Below are 19,010 nucleotides of genomic sequence, written 5' to 3' on the forward strand. Positions count from 1 at the left end.
CGTCTATTTTATTTTTATTTCAACTTTACTGAGTTCCTAAACATTATTCATTGCCTAAACATTATATTAATAAGTGTCTAAAATATAAGTTGTAAGAAACATAACGCACTGTTTACTTTTGATTATAACCTTTATATTGCTAATAGAGTAATTATATGTATAGATCGCATCAAATTTGATTAAATATTATCGATACAAATAAGTATGCAGTTACATATAATTTTATACAAGGGGGGGGGGGGAACGTGACATTTTGTCGCTGAAGGCCCAAAGATGAATCAATCCGACGCTGTTATTAAGCCTCAAATTTAACTTGTTTTCCACTAGTAATCTGAATACTTTACTTAACATAATAATATTAAATGATACTCCAAGAATTTTATTGCAATCAAAAAGTCATCGATATATTCGATGGCATTCTCTGAATGGATTAATTCATCTAAAATTTCGTTAACAAACTTTTGAAATCTTCCAGGCTGATTTCGAATCAAAAGGCATTTTAACGTATTCAAACTGACCCAGCGGTATAGTGAAGACTGTATATTTAATCGACTCTTCAATTACTTAAATATGATGAAACCCATCCTTCAGATCTAATATGATAAAGTAATTCTTATATTTTAAAACATTTATTTGATCCTCAATTACCGGGATTAGGTAATTTGTCCGCGCAATATACTTATTCAGGGTTCTATAGTCGTTGCGGTACTCGCATGTGTATCGATTATACGAGGGCTGTCTGAAAAGTTTCCGACCTCAACGTGAAGATAGCAGCATTGGTAAGTAAAAGCTAGTGAATTTCGTTGTTCATCTGTTAACAGTTACTCACCACAGTTTCAGCCATTTTGGACGCGCAGTTGTTATGTAGCAGTCGTTTGAGTGAGTTCATGTTAGTCATTTTGTGAAAATGGACAAAATCGAGTATCGAGCTGTCATTAAATATCTGTTTTTGAAAGGCAATACGCCTACGCAAATCAAAGATGAGTTGGATTCTGTGTACGGGGACTCTGCACCATCATTTACCACAGTGAAATTTTGGGCAGCTGAATTTAAACGTGGCCGTAAGAGCTTGGGAGACGATGAACGTTCGGGACGTCCAAAAACTGCAACTGCCGACGAAAACATCGCCAAAGTTCACCAAATTGTGCTAGACGACCGCCGAATTAAAGTGAGAGAGATAGCAGAGGTTATGAAAATGTCAAAAGAACGTGTTTGTCACATATTACATGAACATTTAGGCATGACAAAGCTGTCCGCGCGTTGGGTGCCGCGTTTGCTCACGTTAGACCAAAAACGTGTTCGAATGAACATTTCCAACGCTCTGTTGGCGCAGTTTAGGCGCAATAAATCCGAGTTTTGGCGCCGATTAATTACTGTAGATGAAACTTGGATACACCATTATGCGCCCGAAATAAAAATATAGTCCAAACAGTGGCAAAGGGGGAACCGGCTCCAAAAAAAGCAAAAACTGCTTTTTCGGCTGGGAAAGTGATGGCGACTGTTTTCTGGGATAGTCATGGAGTTATTTTCATCGATTATCTTCAAAAAGGTAAAACCAGGAGCATACTACGCATCATTACTTGACAAGTTGGACGCAGAACTTGCGGAAAAACGGCCACATTTGCAGAAAAAGAAAATCCTGTTTCACCAAGACAACGCACCGTCTCACACCTCAGTGGTTGCCATGGCGAAAATCCACGAATTACGGTTTGAACTGCTTGACCATCCGCCTTACTCACCAGATCTAGCCCCAAGCGACTTCTTTTTGTTCCCTCATCTAAAAATTGCGGTCGGAGGACAGAGATTTTCGTCAAATGAAGAGGCAATCACCTTCGTGAACAATTATTTTGCAGAGAAAAACGCCAAGTACTATTTGGACGGGTTACAGAGATGGGAGCATCGCTGGGAGAAGTGTGTAGAGTTACAAGGAGACTATGTTGAAAAATAAAAAAAAAATTTCAGAAAAAATGTCTTCTATCTTTGTTAGGTCGGAAACTTTTCAGACAGCCCTCGTATACATGCAGTCGCGTTCAATTATCATTTCCGCAACTATTCTTTCAGCAGAGGTCTTGAATTTGGTCAGGTCCATCATACTTCGATAATATACTAATTCAGAAGTCTATTCGAAGCATCGCACTATTATTTATCAGTTATCCTCTCAAATGTTCTCGATAATGGCAGCCTGCGATTCGACAATCTTCGCACTGCAACCGCTTCTCTCTTGTGCTTACTATACTTATCTGATCTGTCTCTCGGGCTCTGCGTGTCTCACAACTCTGCGTTCGTAATCCGAAATCAAGTCCCACTGATTAATTGTAATAAAGTTCGATGCAAGTGTCAATATGTTAGGCAACACTGGATTTTTCAATAAGTCTGTTCTTTTTAGCTAGTTCTGTTTCCTTTTCTCTCCAGGAGGAAAGAAAAGAAAGAAAGATGAACTAGTGCAAAAGTTTAGTCAAAAAGAACAGGCCTTATATCTTGTCTTGACCGTTCGTCTTGCAATGGGGGCCTAAGGCCGCCAACTTCATAGTGTACTGCTTCCACGTCTACCATACCAACTCTCTAGAGTCATCTCGCAAGATAACGGCGTCGTTTATAAACTACTGTTACACAAACTTGTCCTTTTTCTAAAAGAAACAATACGAAAATTCCTATTATCTAAGCATTTATGATGTTTTTCCTCAATGTTAAATTATTTTTCACGCAAATTACTGTATAAGAAAAAAGGTGTATAATTATATAGAAGGGAGAAGAATGAATATGTATAAACATGTATTTCGTATATAATTATATATGTTTATACATAATTCTTTATACTTATACATATTTCTATTCATGTTCATGCTCACGATATAGGGGGACTTCTGCCTTAGAGATGTAACCTCTGAAATCCATAAATTCATTTAGAGTATGATGAAATTTATCGCCCAATACCAAATTCCACTTTTTTATTGGCAAGGAAAGTTAAAAAACCATATTTGAAGTTTTATCAAAGTGACGACGCGATGGTGAAAGAGCCAGAGAGCATCTAGCTAAATAATAATTAATGAGTTTTGCTTATAAAAAAACTAATAAATAAATAAGACAAATAAAAATATGCTCATAATTAAAATTATAATTACATAATATAATCCAGAAAGGCTAAAAGATACATATCATTTACGGATTAGAAGATTTATGAATATAATAAAATTACAGACTTCGTCTTTACAGACTAGAAGATTCATGTATATAATAATGAAATTACTTAGACAATATACAACAAATTTTATTATTTATACAAATAAATCACAATAAAACAATTCTAAATAATAATTTACAAACTTCGTTTGCTAATACAAATGTTTTGAAGTTTTATGATGCATAATAAGTTATTACATAAAATTTTAGAAAAGTCGTTATAATCAAAATTTATTTATTAATGATTAAATTTATATGTTAAGTTAATAACAAATTTGTCAAACAATTTACAATTCAATTTATTCTCTACCAACAACTTTAAAGTCAAGAGACACGATAGTGTTTCGCGCTAAGTATTCGCGCGTCCTGGGCGCTGGAGATACTACAGTGTATCTTTACTCGAACCGTCGAGTTGATTGGATACACTATGTTTATGTCTAAAAAACGGCTAGACGGACGAAATTTTTAATAGGCTCAATTGATAGCATAGAGTTTCATTATATAATGAAAGTGTCGGTATTTTTTTCTCCGATGAATATTAAGGGAATTATTTAAATTTTTCTATAAAAATGAAATAAAATAAAATTAAGAACCATCATCAAGGTATCCGCGGAGACCACGATTCGATTATAAATTGACAATTAATGCTCGTATACGCTCACACACACTCCCAAGTATTCTCCACGCTACATACTCACCAACACTTACATTATTCATCCGAACCCCTCCTATTCCCCTCCCATCCACTACAGAGACCTCGATGGACGCCAACATTTACCCGATATATCTTGCTACATCCTTACCCACCCATGCACACTCCCGTCCCACCTCCACTTCCATCTCCACCCTACCCCCACTTCATTTTGAATATTTTAATATTCGTCAAAACGTTCCGAATATTTTTTATAGCTTGCTACGTGTTTACCCACCTCCAATGTTATCTCACTTTGAATACCATGATACACCCCGAAACATCTCGAACACTTTTCAATTCTCTAGCTAACGCAACCTTATGCATTACCCAGGTAGCATATATTCGTTTAAAAAATGTGTCATAAATGTTTTTCTGAAACATTTCATAACTGGTTCTTGAAAACGTTTCTGATTGGTTAAAATGTCTATTCGAAAAACGTTGAGGAAAACGTTTTTTTTCTAACAAAAAAAAACCGTTTAAGAAACGATCGAAATATCGTTTAAGAAACGATCAAAATACATTTTTTTCCGATATAATTTGCTTTCTCACAGAATTATTTAAATTTTAAATAATGCATTCACAAGCATATGTATTTTTAAAAAGAAAGTTGAATAAATCATTAAAATAATAATTTTCTTAAATAATTTATTCAATTTTCTTTAAAAAAAATATATGAATATATAAATAAATTATATTTTATAAACAATAAAATCAATAGGCTTTAAAGAAAATTCTAAAAAATAATAAATAAAATGCCAATTTGAGTCAACATTAATTATTAGTGTGTATTTTTTATACCATTTATTTAAAGTGAATATTAAACATATACGTTTCGACCTATGGTCAAGGTCCTCTTCAGTACAAAAAATTTATACTAACAAAATTACATAATGATAGCGCATACGAGTATAAACTAATAACATATAAAATGCAAGAAAAACCGTAGCGATGATGTTCGAGTTAATCTTAGTCAATAAATTACTAAATTAAATGACTGTCAAGATTGAACTATTTCTATAATTTGTTGTTTGTTGTACAAACATGTACAATACATGTTCCATTAAACTCTTCCAAATGAATTATTTAATTATTCATTTTACATCTGTCTACCAAACAGTTATGTCGTGTCTAATATCTTTAAATTTTGTTTGTTTGCAGGGCGACGACAGAGGCGCAACACCGCTGAGCAACTATAGAGGCGCAACACTGCAACGAGCAACACCGCAATGAGCCGACAGAAGCGCAGCACATCAACGATCTGACGGAGGCGCAGTACCGCAGCGACCAATCAGCGGCAAAGGCAGAGGGGCAGCCACGCCCCGTAAAGAAGGAGACGACTCCAAGGCCACCATCGTCGGTGAAGGGATTTCGTTCTGAACGGTCGACGAGTCAAGTTATTCTCTGAATCACGCGGGAATTAAAATACTTGTTCGGAATATTAAGTTAACGAAATTGGATTCTATTCTGAACCGGAAACGAGGCTGATCTTTCTGGCTCGTCTGGGTTGAACCCTTACTAGAAAGAAAGAAAGATTAGCCATTTTTCACAACGCCATTACGCATCCACTTTGTGGCAGATGTGAATAGATTCTGGAAAATTGTATTTGGGAAGAATAAGATGGTTACCCGGTGTGAGTGCATAGGGCAAAAAACTAATTTATATAAAATTTTATAATATAAGATAACGCATTTCACAAATTACAATCCTTTATATTTGCCTCATCCACTTGTTAAATGTAATCTCGACAAACAACAAATAAATAACAAATCAATAGTAAATTCAGCTTTATATTTTACAATATCAATATTAGTCCAGAACATTTGTACTAAAGAATCAGCTCTATTCACAAAGTACAATATTTTATATTGCTTATCTATCTGGTGAACGAAATCTTAATAAATAATAATTAAATAGTAAAAGTTTCATTTTATATGTTACAATATTGGTATCGGATTAGATCATTTATACCAAATTATTATAAGTTAAATGATAAGTATCTATGGATGTAATAAGTATGGATTATGATTCTTATTATAATAGATATACCTGTTTGTGATTTCGACGAGTCGGAGATTCGCTGTTCAATAATTAACTATTTTCCTTATATGTACATATAAAGGCTGTGAATAAACGAAAATTATATGATAGTAATAATATTAATTATAAAGTTTGAAGATATTAATCATTCTATCTAATACAATTGTATTAATATTGCTGTGATCCTTAGGAAATATAACAGCGTGCCTTCAACGCCCAATTAATTAAGAGTGTTTTGTGACGAGTGGCTGGTGTCATCTTGTACGGAAGGCTCGCTCGCCAAGGCGGCGTGTAATAAATGATGACTCTCTTGATTGTAATAAGTTAGATTTTATTATAGAGTTGAATTCAGATTTGTTTGAAGCGGGCGGTAAGCGATGCTCGTAGTAATAATATTGCGACAATTGAAGCGTTCGGTTCGATGCGTGCACAGGTAATTCGCACTTAGTATGACGTTGAGTAATTTCGCGTTCGAAAAAGTATGTATTGCGAGCAGTGACGAGACCGGCAAATCTCGCCGATAAGTCTCGCGCACTGAACGGTCTTACAATACGCGTATACCGATCACGTTATATAATAGCAGACAGCGGTGATACGCGACAAGTCGATTCATTCGCTTAACTTTCGCGAAGAAGCGTTAAGAGCGAGGAGCGATATTTGATGTACATTGATCGGGATCCGGTAGCGAACTCACTATTCTCACACGGAGCGTGTGCGCGATCGACGTTTTTATGAATTTGCGCAAGGGGGGTCGCATGCCATTTGAGACAAACAGTATGATTAACACAGGATCGAAGTATGCTCGTGTTTTGATCGCTTGGTGTCGACGAGCTGTTTGCTTGCTCCGAGAATATGAAAAGATTATAACGATAATTTCGGAACAAAGAGATATTTTATTTTTATACATAATTTATTTAATGTATTATGTATATAGATATTTATAACATTATTTATTAATTTATTTATTTATTAGTATAACTAATCTCTTTGAGACATTTGTAAAAATAATTTTTTTTCATCCTTTTTGGTTAAACTGTTATCAAACTATAAATTAATATTGTAATTGGATTGAAATTGAAATATAAAATATTTAAAGACAGATGAAATGTTAATGTTGGTGTGGGTAAGGAGTGGTCCGGTAATAACGGCGACTCGGTTGGTGCTAACACTGGTACTTTATTTTGTTAGACAGAAGTCGAAAGCGTGGTGCATTCGCGTCGACGAGTAAAAAGAGACTGACTCCTCAGATCGTTGCTTGGCTTACAGAATCCTGAATGGCATAGGTATATTACTCGCATGTCTGGTACGACAAAGTTTCATATTTCGAAAAGCTAGAAGAAAGATGTGTGCATATGTTAACAATATGCAGTTCAGTTGAACGAGTGAAAAGGATGTCTGTGACGCTCACATGGACGGTCTAATTATTTTAACTTGTAAACATTTAACGAACATTAGAACACATAATATACGTATATTAATTGTTTGTTATTCTTTCGATAAGAAAAATATATCTGAGGGCGACGCCGCGCGCACGTGTCGCTACATTGGATTAATTCTTTTGTATTTATATATTCTTCGATAATTGTTAATTATTAAATTATTTAAAACAAATAATAATAAAATTAAATTAAATAAAAATTAAAATTAAAAAAAATTTTTTTAATTAAAAAGAGAAGATTGTAAACTTTTTTTAAATTTATATTTGATTATATTACAATAGTTTTATTATTCCAAAAAGCTTAAATTTAAAATTGAATGAATTATCTGAAAGCAACTATTGTTGATCATTTATATTAGTTAGAGGCGTATATTTAAAATAGTTCATTATATCAAATAGAAAACAATAAAGATTATAATAAAGATTATTAAAACAATAAAGAGAAATTTCCTAAAGCTGTGAATTTGGAATTTGAAGCCTAATCATTCTGTAAAACTGAAATACTCATATTTAATTACGAATACTCTGTGATTCTCTTTTGTAGCCCCAACGAAGAGAGTCAGAATTGTTATGCTGCAATATACAAGTATGGTAACTTGACTTTCGCATACTAACTGTTTTCTGTGTATCAGTGTATTTATGAATACCAAACATATATTTGAGTTTATCAAGCAAATTTAGACGCGATGTTCGATACACGAGAATTTGCTCTATCTCTTAAATACAAATTACTTGTCAGGACTAACATTCCTATTTTTGATGAATAGATATCTGGGTTTCTACAATTGTGGCATGGTTCTATATATACTCGTATATATTAGGTGTAGTAAAAAGTCATCGCGTATTTTTTAGCTCAAAGTTGTATATACAATATCTTCGTCAATAATGAATGAAATTCAAATTTAAAAAAAGGGTTTTAAAGCTTGAAATCTCTACTTTTAACATTTTTTAAGTTTATATGAGTTTGATAATTTTTACATACGAAAAACTACGAGCTGAAAAAGACGAAAAATTTTCTTCTCACTTTGTGGATTTGTAACGTGTCCAAAACGAATTTGAGAAAATTTTCGATTACCTATCGTGAAAGCTTGATACTTTCCCTACAAAATCGTTTTTTTTTAATATTTCTACGACTTTTGATTACTGAGTTATCGCGGATTAAATAAAAGAATTATTTTGACTTTAATTGCTCATAACTCCATTAAAAATTGTCGTATCGTATAATTTAAAAAAGAGATTTTTAAAGCTGAAACTTTACTCTATCAAGATATATTTATATTGTTGGTAAGAAAGTAATTGCGGTTTTTACTGATAGATGTCTTTTAAAAATACGCGATGACTTTTTACTACACCTAATATTAACGAATTTTATATTTGGTGCTACTGATTGATAGATCACTAGCCATCTACCAAAATTTCTTTATACGACCTTTACTAAATAAACGAATTGACAATAACCTTATGATTATACTCCTTCCTATTTCCCCTTTATACTATACAATAATTTTTCAGACATCAACATTAAAGCGCGTGCATTTTTTGCGCAATAATATTTATATCTTTGTATTAATCATTACTACACATTCAAATAATACAATAGAAGCCGAATATAAATTATACTTTTTACTAATAATCACTTTTATTAATTTATTGTAACCTTATTCTTTCGGATTATACAATATAATATTGAAGAAATCAATAAATTAATAAAATAAACGGATTGGACTTAACAAATATTAGAAATTATACCAAAATAATTAATTTCTTAGAATTGTAAATAATAAAACTTAGAAATTCGATGTAAATTAAACAAATATACTTTAGATACTTATAAAACTTTTACTTTCTACTTGTTAACTATATTATTACTATTAATCAACAGTTATACTCGTATGTTAAAGATCCTTAATAACTAACTCTATTTCTTCTTAAACTTGTAATTAAAGTCCTGGAATAGTAAATATATTTTTTTAATACTCAATACTTTAAAAGTCTAATACGAGTACATCCTACATTAATCTGAAATAGACTTGCTCGGGAATTACTATAGTTACAAGATTATTAAAAATTTTCATTATAATATTCATCAATAATACGAGTATATATTAAATAGAAATAATTCTCTGAACTAATTTTTATTAAGTTGGTTATTTTCATAAAAATGGGAAGGAAAAACAAGACTAATAAGAGGGATAGTAAAGAGATACTATATCTCCTCAATATAAACAATCCAAAATTGAGAAGAGGGAACTAAATGAATCTGAGGATAGAGTGGGGAGAGAATCTAAATTTCCCTTTGATGGATTCATTCCAGATTAACTCTACGAGCTATGAAAGATTTGATAGGTCGATTTCTGCTTCTCGTTTCGAGGCTTTTGATGAATTCGAGGAAATGGTAAATTCTAACAAATTGTCGGGTATAAGTCGTGGAGAGAGGCAGTGGGAGCCTCATCAAGATCGTTCAAATAAAAATATGATAGATCCAAAAACCTCATTCCCTGTGGAGAGAAGAGCCAAGATTTTCGAAGTTTCCTACTCTTGCTCCATCCATAATTTCTCCAATGAGATTAGGAGATAGGAGCCCTCATAAGAGATCAGAAAATCCTAATTTTAGAGAAAGTTATATTAGGTCTTAATTAAGTAATAGATACACAGAAGAATCATCAGCTCCATTCTTAGTCCATATTGAATCTATTGATCAGTCGATTGGTAACTAACGACTCCTATGCTGATCGGAAAAAAAATTTGCTCTATGCTAATTTTAAAAAAATCACAAAGATTAGGAAGGTGGGAGTTAATACAATAGTTTTGATACCTATCAAGGAGCAAATGAATTTGTTACTATAGTAATAACAAAGAGTTATTTAAGTGGTTGAGTTATATTTCCAATTTTAGAATTTTGAAAACAGGAGTTGTGAGGAGGGTTGATCGATCTTTGACAGTGGAAGACACTATGGAGGGAATCACGTGGCTAGGTAAATCTTTGAAATAATTAACGTTGAGAAATTGAAATTTATGTGACGTGATTCTAATACATTAGTGGACTCACATTCGTAAAAATTATCTTTAACTCTAGTCTATTACCCGAGTTTTATATACATTTAAAAACGCGAGTGTATCCCTATATTAATAGAGTAAGAAAATGTATTAAATATTGTCATTGGAATCACTCGAATAATTGCAGAGGGAGAGACACTTGTCCTACAATCACCCCTTGAATAAATGTAAAGCGAATCGTGAGAAATGTACTAACTGTCACAGAGACTACCAAGCGTTTTATTTAGATTGTCCGGTTTTTGAATAGTACTTGAAATTAGTGAACATAGACGCCTATGCCAATGTGGACAGACAACTAGCTCAAAAATTGATAAAGCATCAAAATATTAGGAAGGTTGAGGAGGTTTACAGGGCATTTTGTTCTCTGGCTCATGTAGTAAGGGAGATTAGAGAGGACAAAATAGTGATTTTCCTTTGTCCACAGAATTTGAGTGGCGATTCGATCTCGGAAGTTTTGAAAAATACTGACCGGTAGGTAAGAATCAGCTTAATTTAGGTGGAGGAATAGGGATTGGACTCTTTTTGAAGGGAAGGGATTTTCGTCCTCTGACTAGAGACGTATGGTCTAACCGTGAAGTACCAAACTCCATAATTTCTTCTTCTGGTAATCCGGATGGGGTTTCGGGAGATGGTCCCACCACACATGAGTTAAATTTGGAGTCTATTAATCGAATGGATTCAAGAAAAGTAGGAGGTAAGATTGACCTTATTTTGGAATCGAATGCCTCGTAATATCATGCGGGAAACCACCCTGACCCAAGTTTACTTCATTTTGCTGGAGGATAAACTGATCAGAAATGAGAAATTGAGAAATATAGCTAGACTTACAGCGAGTTATTATCGCAAATAACACTGACTGCCACGGGCTTGAGTCATTGTTTATGTCTTCAGTGGAACTGTCTCACATCCAAGTTAAATGAATTTTCAAAATTGATTCTTGATTACAATATAGTTGCATTGCAAGAGACATGACTTAGATCAGGAACGACAACATCTGATAAAAGATACACAATTTTTAGAAGTGATAGACTAACAACTTAGGATTAACGACTTAGGAAATGACGGTGGAATTGCAGATTTTCATTGGAAATGAATCATTTCCACCTTCATTAATTGATCTTAATCCATTTAATATCAAGGACGTGGAATTTATTGCGATGACGGTCAACAAGCTTATTTTTAACAACAAAAAATTGTTAGTTATATCTATATATAGACCACCGAATATTAATATGAATGGGGATAATTGGAATAATCTTTTTAATTGCTTCTTGTCTTTTATTCAGTTATACAGTATTGCAATCTTGGGAGACTTCAATGCTTAAAATGACTTGTGAAGCTCTTCTAGAGATAATGCGATGGGTAGGTTTTTCATGGAGACTATTACGAACTCCTCTTTGTTAATTTTGAATGGTAGAGGTACTAAAATTTCTGCCTGTACTGATTACCTTAGCGTACCGGATATTTCAATAGTATCATCGGATCTGGGCTCAATTTCAAGTTGGATCGATTTTGGAGGAACCGCTTGGCAGTGATCATTAACTTATAATTATAAAATTTCACTCGGGGAATGTTTCGGCGAATTCTTTATCGATTTTTTGCAAACCAAAGTTAATACTTAACAAATTTGATAAAAACAGTTTTATAGAGAGAGTAAAGAAAGAAACTTACTAAGAAATGAACTTACTTCAGTCAATTAATCTTATAGGCTCATTCTTATATAAGACATGGTATGATTCCATCATGTGGGCCTTTTTTGAATCGAGGAGTTTGTCTAGAGTTTGAGCAATTTGATCAAATATAATCTGGAATTAGATCATAATATCAGTCAGAGATGTATTACACGTAGGAATAAAATAGTTCTATAGTGAACAAGACTTGTTCAGAAGTAGTTAATAATAGAAAAGAGACTTTTTTGAAACTTAAAAATTCTCCATCAAGATAGTATTTGGCCAATTACCGAAGAGTTTCTCACAAAGCGAAAAACATTATTGCTAAAAGAAAAAAAGAGAGGTTCCTTGAAATTGTAAATAAGATGGATTATAATCCACATTCTAACCCATTTTGGGATATGATTAACATTTTTAAAGGTTGTGCTTATAACAACTCTATTAACCCTTTTCGAATATCGTCTGAAGAGTAGTCGGGATTGACTATGCAAAACTTGGCCCATTGGTGTATTAATAAATTAGAGGATCCCAATGGTGAAGATTTTTTAATCGGAGATTTTTTCCGTCATTTTTATTAATGAAGTGGTGGATATTATTAAGACGGTCAAAGTCAAATGTGCATCGGGACCAGACTTGATAAATAACTTAATAGTTACTTCTTTATCACAAGAAGCCTTAATAATTTTGATTGATTCTTTTAACGCGTCAGATATTGACGTAGGGGAAACTTCTGAATTCATGAAATAGATCGGACACAATCCTGATCCCTAAATCGAACGGTAGAGGACTAAGACCAATATCTCTTGAAGCTGTGATAATAATGTCATCCACATAGCAATAATAGAATGGAATATGTCTGGTTAATGTCTTAAAAATATTACATTCCAAGTCTTGTATTACCACATCTGCTAGAATTAGAGAGAGAGGAGATTCCATCGACAGACCGAATATTTGTTCGTAAATTACATCATTAAATTTAAAAAACACATAAAATTACACTCTCCACTTTCATTTCCTCTCCTTTCCTCACACAATATATAAAGACTGTCGCTTGCTATGGTCCTTCATAATTTTTATCAGAAATAATTTTTACCAGTGTTCCAATAATTTTTACCAGTGTTCAGCTTTTAAGTTGTATTACTTACTCTGAGTCATATTTGCGAGGATTTGTGTCATAAGGTACGTGGTAAGCGATCGTATAATTATAATTAATTATTATCGTATAATATAATGTTACGTCCAAACCCTTAAACCGAGATAAGAAAGGAAAATGGAGAGGGTGTGGAAGGACGACTAGACTCAATCTTACAGATATACGCAGAGAGGCGAACACCTGTGAGTCGTACGCACCCTTTTCGGTCCCGGAATGCGGGTCAACGTCCCGAAAAGACGCTATGACGCCTGTTCCCGACGGACGGTGCGAACATCGGTCCTACTTTTTGGATCAAGGAACTTAATCCTTTTGATCCGGGACTGGATCTCGTGCGATCTTAAGAACTAGAGCGGGGAAGGAACCGAGGGGTAACAAAAAAAAGAGTGGAAAGCCAGCGGTCTTCAATTACAATTAATTTGTATTTATTATGCTTACAGGTATTATTACATTAAATGATTAGATGAATAAACATATCGCAATGGTGTGTGTGTGTGCGTGCGTGCGTGCGGTGCGTGTGCGTGTGCGGGTGCGTGTGTGTGTTAGGAGAGACAGAGGAGAAGGAGGATAGGGGTTACTGGGAGGGGGGGGGGGGTTGGAGGCGAAGAAGGTGGTGCAGGAGCACATTGGGACGAGGTACTTATACTGGACTGTGTAGGGAGTGGGGTTTCCTGGAATATAGACTGTTACCATTCTATCTCCTTCGTTAGTAAGAGAGGAGTAAACCGATCGGGAGAACTGATCCCAGTCGATCGGCGCGGGATCTGGATGGGATGGAGCAAGCGAAAGTGGATTTGGCGAAGGAGGGAAAGGGAATCGCTCCTCGAGGGGAGGAGGGGAATAATTTAGGATTTGCCTAATAGTGGGATCGAGTATGGGAGGGGAGCTTAATTCTGATCGGTCGCCGACCGGTGAGTATGAAATCTCCGGATGGTCGATAGAATCGTCGGTCGATTCTCCTGGAGGTGATCGGCTCAGGCTATCGCTTCGATAGTAAGGGGTTTGCCGCCGAGATTTTCTAGCGTTACGCACTACAACCGAAGGTTTAAAAATAAGTACATATTTGAGTACACGTGTACATGTGTATATATATATATTCAATTGAATAATAGATTTGTTCCATTCTCTAATTCAATAAAATATTTTAGTTTAGTCATGGACTCGGGGAAATGGAGGGATCACTCAGTGAAGCTTAAACGAAAATCAGCTAAATTTGTAAATATTTTAAAATAGATAACAGGATTATCATGGGGTATCAAACATGAACATCCATTATGTTTGTTAATGCGATAGTATTTTAGCTCAGTTCGAATGGGGCTCCTTTTGATTTACTAGCGCATCTAAATCTTACATCAAGCAAATTAATAACATGTTACGCAAAACATATAAAGTACGAGAGAAAGTCAATAAGTTTTTAGAAAATCTGTCAGAGCGCACTCGCTGTGTCATGTCACATTACTTTTTGACAAATAAGTAGCATCTTTCAGCTGATTACTGTCAAATTTTGAGCGGAATTCATCGTGTGGTTTCATTTCTGTAGACGATTAAAGCGACCAACCTTTGTATTTTTTGCAAAATGGAAAAAAACGAGTTTCATGCAGTGATCAAACATCTACATATGAAAGGTTTAACGCCGAAAGAAATCAAAGCCGAGTTGGATAATGTCTATAGCACATCTGCACCAGCGTTTGCGACTGTATACAATTGGATGAATGAATTTAAACGTGGTCGTACATGTGATGCACCTCGTTGCATTCGGACGTTGCAATTTGAGACGTCCAATTAAAGCTGCTACGCCAGAAATCATCGATAAAGTCCACACTATTGTTTTTACTGATCGACGAGTAAAAGTGCGCGAGCTTATTGAAGCCACAGGCATATCACATGGCATAGTGATTTCAATTTTGCATGAACAATTAAGTATGAAAAAGCTATCGGCAAGATGGGTGCCGCGTTTGTTCATTGTTGACCATAAGCGTGACCGTGTGACGATTTCAAAACAATGTTTAGAGATGTTTCAACGTAATCCAGATGAATTTATGCGTCGATTCATTACTGTGGACGAAACATGGATCCATTACTTCACATCGAAGACGAAGGAACAGTCAAAGCAATGGGCTTCACCGGGTGAACCAGCTCCGAAGAAGGTAAAGACCGTGAAGTCGGCCGGAAAGGTGATGGCCACAATTTTTTGGGATGCACGCGATATAATTCATATCGATTACCTTCCGTAGAAGCAAACGATCAATGGCGATTATTACGTAGCCTTATTGGACCGTTTCAACAACATTTTAAAGAAAAAACGTCCCCATTTGGCGAAAAAGAAAGTGCTCTTCCATCAAAACAATGCACGGGTGCAATTTACACGTGCCCGGCACCGGGAAATTCAATGAATTCCGCTACGAATTGCTTCCCCATCCAGCCATATTCGCCAGATTTAGCCCCCTGCGACTGTTTCCAAACCTGAATAAATGGTTCGGAGGAAAGAGATTTACCACCAGAGAGCAGCTCATCGCCGAAATAGTAGCTTATTTAGAAGGGTTGGACAAATCATATTATTCGAACGGCTTGAAAAAGTTGGAGAATCGTTGGATCAAGTGTATCGAGCTGAAAGGAGACTATGTTGAGAAATAAAAATGAATCGATCAAAAAAAATGTGTTTTACTATGTTTTTCTAAAAACTTATTGACTTGTCCTCGTAGCAATGGGTCTTCCCAAGACTTTAGCGAATATTGTGTGTTGGAAATTCTCTAAACAATATCCGTTTGAATCCAGAGTAGCGAAACTGGCGGATTTTATTTCCTTTTAAAATATACTCGTATACAACTTAAACATACAAATTATTAATAAAATTTGTCATTTATTATTTTTAGTATTAAATAAAAAGATAGTTAAAAGAAATATTCTTTATACATTGTACAGATGGAAGGAAATCAGTAGGTTCAAAGAATCAATATATGTATGGGACTCGTCTTTTTTATACCCTTGAGATTTCATGTTCATTAAATCAGAAATCGACTTGGATTCGAGAATTTCGACAAAAGGATGTGGCGACCCGAATAGAGCCTTCATAAATTTGACCGCATTCAGGGCTGCATCTATTGATGAGACCCGTATTTTTACAGATGGATCAAGGTATTCATGATATGGATGATAATACTTACGTAGGTTGCGCTTTATGGATCCCATCCATAAATTTGAGTCAGGAATACTCGCTGAATCCTACCGCTAGCTCTTTCGCAGTGAAAGCTGCCATATTAGAAGCATTAAACTTGATATATCTAACCTTCCTGCTTCAATTTTGCTTGTCCTTGATGCAGTGTTAAGCCAGGATTCCGCGAAAACAGATTCACTATTTTTTTATCGTCTTTTTTTGTCCACTTTGCATATTGAGCCACGTTCCGGTAAATTATCGATATTTTTTGCCACATTATATCGCTGCACTCACTTTTGTACGAATGATTTCGACTTTTTCATATATTTAGCAGCCGCTAATTGTTGACGACTGACATTTTTGGACCTTTCGGGTGAGTGCAGAGAAACACAACGTGAGGAACACGCTTCATAGCATGATGCGTATTTGGTACTCATGGCGCTTAATGTGATTCTCTTAAGAAAGTTCAATGACAACTGAATCTTCCTTGATAGTGTATCAAGGACAAAGGTGCCCTCTATGGATTCATGATAGATTTAGGGCGATATCTTTTATTAGCTTTGAGTAAAGTCGACCACGCTCTTACTTGACTTACTGTAAGTATTGAAGATAATGAAATTGCGGATTCAATGGCAAAAAATGTTGCTATATTGGTAAACCAATCAGAAACATGGTTGATTACAAGCTGTGCGTTGCGTCTAAGGCTAATAAAACTTTAACTAAGAATTTTTATGATTCATTAGATAAGAGATCGGGTAGATATTATATGGAAATTGCAAAATACATAGATTTTCTAATGTTGAAAAGAGTTAAAATTAATAGAAAGGACTTTACTAGGGTTATTAGGGTGATTGCGGGATATTGCTATACAAACTCATTTAACAGATTGAAGAACTCTTCCTATATAAAATAAATAACAATAAATAAAGGATAAAGTAAGAGTCAAACACATTTCCTTAAAAGTCACACAATTAAAAGAAAAAATTACAAATAGAGAAAAATAAAATTTAAAAAATATAATAAAATAAAAGTTCAGTTTAAATACAAATAAATTACAAGTTTCGATTACCGGATTGAGCTCTCTTCAAAAATTAACTTATCAAAAAAAAAATCGCAGAACAAAATTAATTATTGGAAATGTTCGTATATTCACTATAATCACAGTTCGGGTGAGTCTTGATGTAGAACTCAACATTATTCACATACGATTGAACAGTCAAATGTGTTTCATATCTCTTGGAAAAGTTCAAAAATCATGTGTAATTTATTCAAACAAGTGTGTCCATATAAGTATGAAAAACCATTAGAATATATAAAGTTAAGTAGAACGCAGATGTGTAAGACGGACATTGTGTATCTGTCGCAGCTTTTTTGAGAAATTAACCTTTTCACGAAAAGGCTAGTCTTTATGCAAAACGGTGCTTTTTTGCGAAATCAACGATCGTTTTTCAATTAGACTGACGCATTTTAGCCTTTTCGCGAAAAGATTAACTTACATCAGTCTTATTGGATAATGATACACGTTCTGCAAAAAGGTTAATGAAACGTCTAGCACTAGTGCAGCTACTTCATCTCTTTTTGTTACGTGTAACATATAACATATACATATAGACAGACACACATTATAATATAGACATATTAGTGAATATTAGAATTATATTTTATGTGCATTATTATATACACACACATTACAAAACATAAAATATATTTCTAATTCATATCCACTATATCTGTTTAAATGTATTGGAATTTTATGTGCATTTTATATTTTCACATCCCACTGTCTACATGTGTTAAAAATATTCCAAGCGGACCCTGTCTAGACAACTTCTAGCCGATTAGGATCCAAGCGGGGATGTGTTCTTTTGTTTTGTTCAAGGGTGGCGTAGCCGCCCAGAACCCAAGAGCACTAGTCTACATACCCCACTGTCTATATGGGTTACAATTTCGCAATGTGACTGAGATTTTCTAACCTCAATAGTCGTCAACTTTAACGCTTAATATCTTGATTCGAGGCCAGAGCGGCACTTTTTTCTGCCAAATTCCTTCATTTCGTGCAAAAACGCATCGTGTATAAAACGAATGAGTGTATTTTTATCAAAATTTTAGGTGATCGGGGTATTCTATACCTTTACTCTTTTGCGTAAAGCCTAGAATGTAGACTTGACGCAAAAAGGCTAAATGTTTCATTAGCCTTTTTGCAGAATGTGTATCATTAACCAATAAGGCTGATGTGAGTTAGTCTTTTCGCGAAAAGGTTAAAGTGCGTTAGTCTAATTGAGGAACGATCGTTGATTTCGCAAAAAAGCACCGTTTTGCATAAAGGCTAGCCTTTTCGTGAAAAGGTTAATTTCTCAAAAAAGCTGCGACAGATACACAATGTCCGTCTTACACATCTGCGTTCCACTTAACTTTATATATTCTAATGATTTTTTATACTTATATGGACACACTTGATTGAATAATTTACACATAATTTTTGAACTTTTCCAAGAGATATGAAACACATTTGACTGTTTAATCGTATGTGAATAATGTCGAGTTGTACATCAAGACTCACTCGAACTGTGATTATAGTGAATATGCGAACATTTCCGATAATTAATTTTGTACTTTTTTTTTTTTTTTTT

General features: G+C 34.3%; 2 protein-coding genes across 2 annotated transcripts; both read left to right on the forward strand.

Moving 5' to 3' along the window:
• Positions 1-847: 847 nt before the first annotated feature.
• On the forward strand, positions 848-1,436 carry LOC108751563 (putative uncharacterized protein FLJ37770). Its single transcript, XM_018491798.1, has one exon. The coding sequence runs from the start codon at positions 908-910 to the stop codon at positions 1,421-1,423; it is 516 nt and encodes a 171-aa protein (XP_018347300.1). The 5' UTR covers positions 848-907; the 3' UTR covers positions 1,424-1,436.
• A 13,529-nt stretch (positions 1,437-14,965) lies between these two features.
• LOC108751545 lies at positions 14,966-15,421 on the forward strand (the record flags this gene model as incomplete). Its single annotated transcript, XM_018491782.1, has 1 exon — positions 14,966-15,421. A coding segment is annotated over exon 1 (456 nt), but the record flags the coding sequence as incomplete, so codon positions are not given.
• Between the last annotated feature and the right edge of the window lie 3,589 nt (positions 15,422-19,010).

The sequence above is a fragment of the Trachymyrmex septentrionalis genome, unplaced genomic scaffold (assembly GCF_001594115.1).
Source record: "Trachymyrmex septentrionalis isolate Tsep2-gDNA-1 unplaced genomic scaffold, Tsep1.0 scaffold5, whole genome shotgun sequence".
Lineage (NCBI taxonomy): Eukaryota > Metazoa > Arthropoda > Insecta > Hymenoptera > Formicidae > Trachymyrmex > Trachymyrmex septentrionalis.

What these genes read in the sequence shown, in the direction of transcription:
- LOC108751563 (XM_018491798.1), top strand. Translation starts at nt 908, where the DNA reads ATGGACAAAATCGAGTATCGAGCTGTCATTAAATATCTGTTTTTGAAA.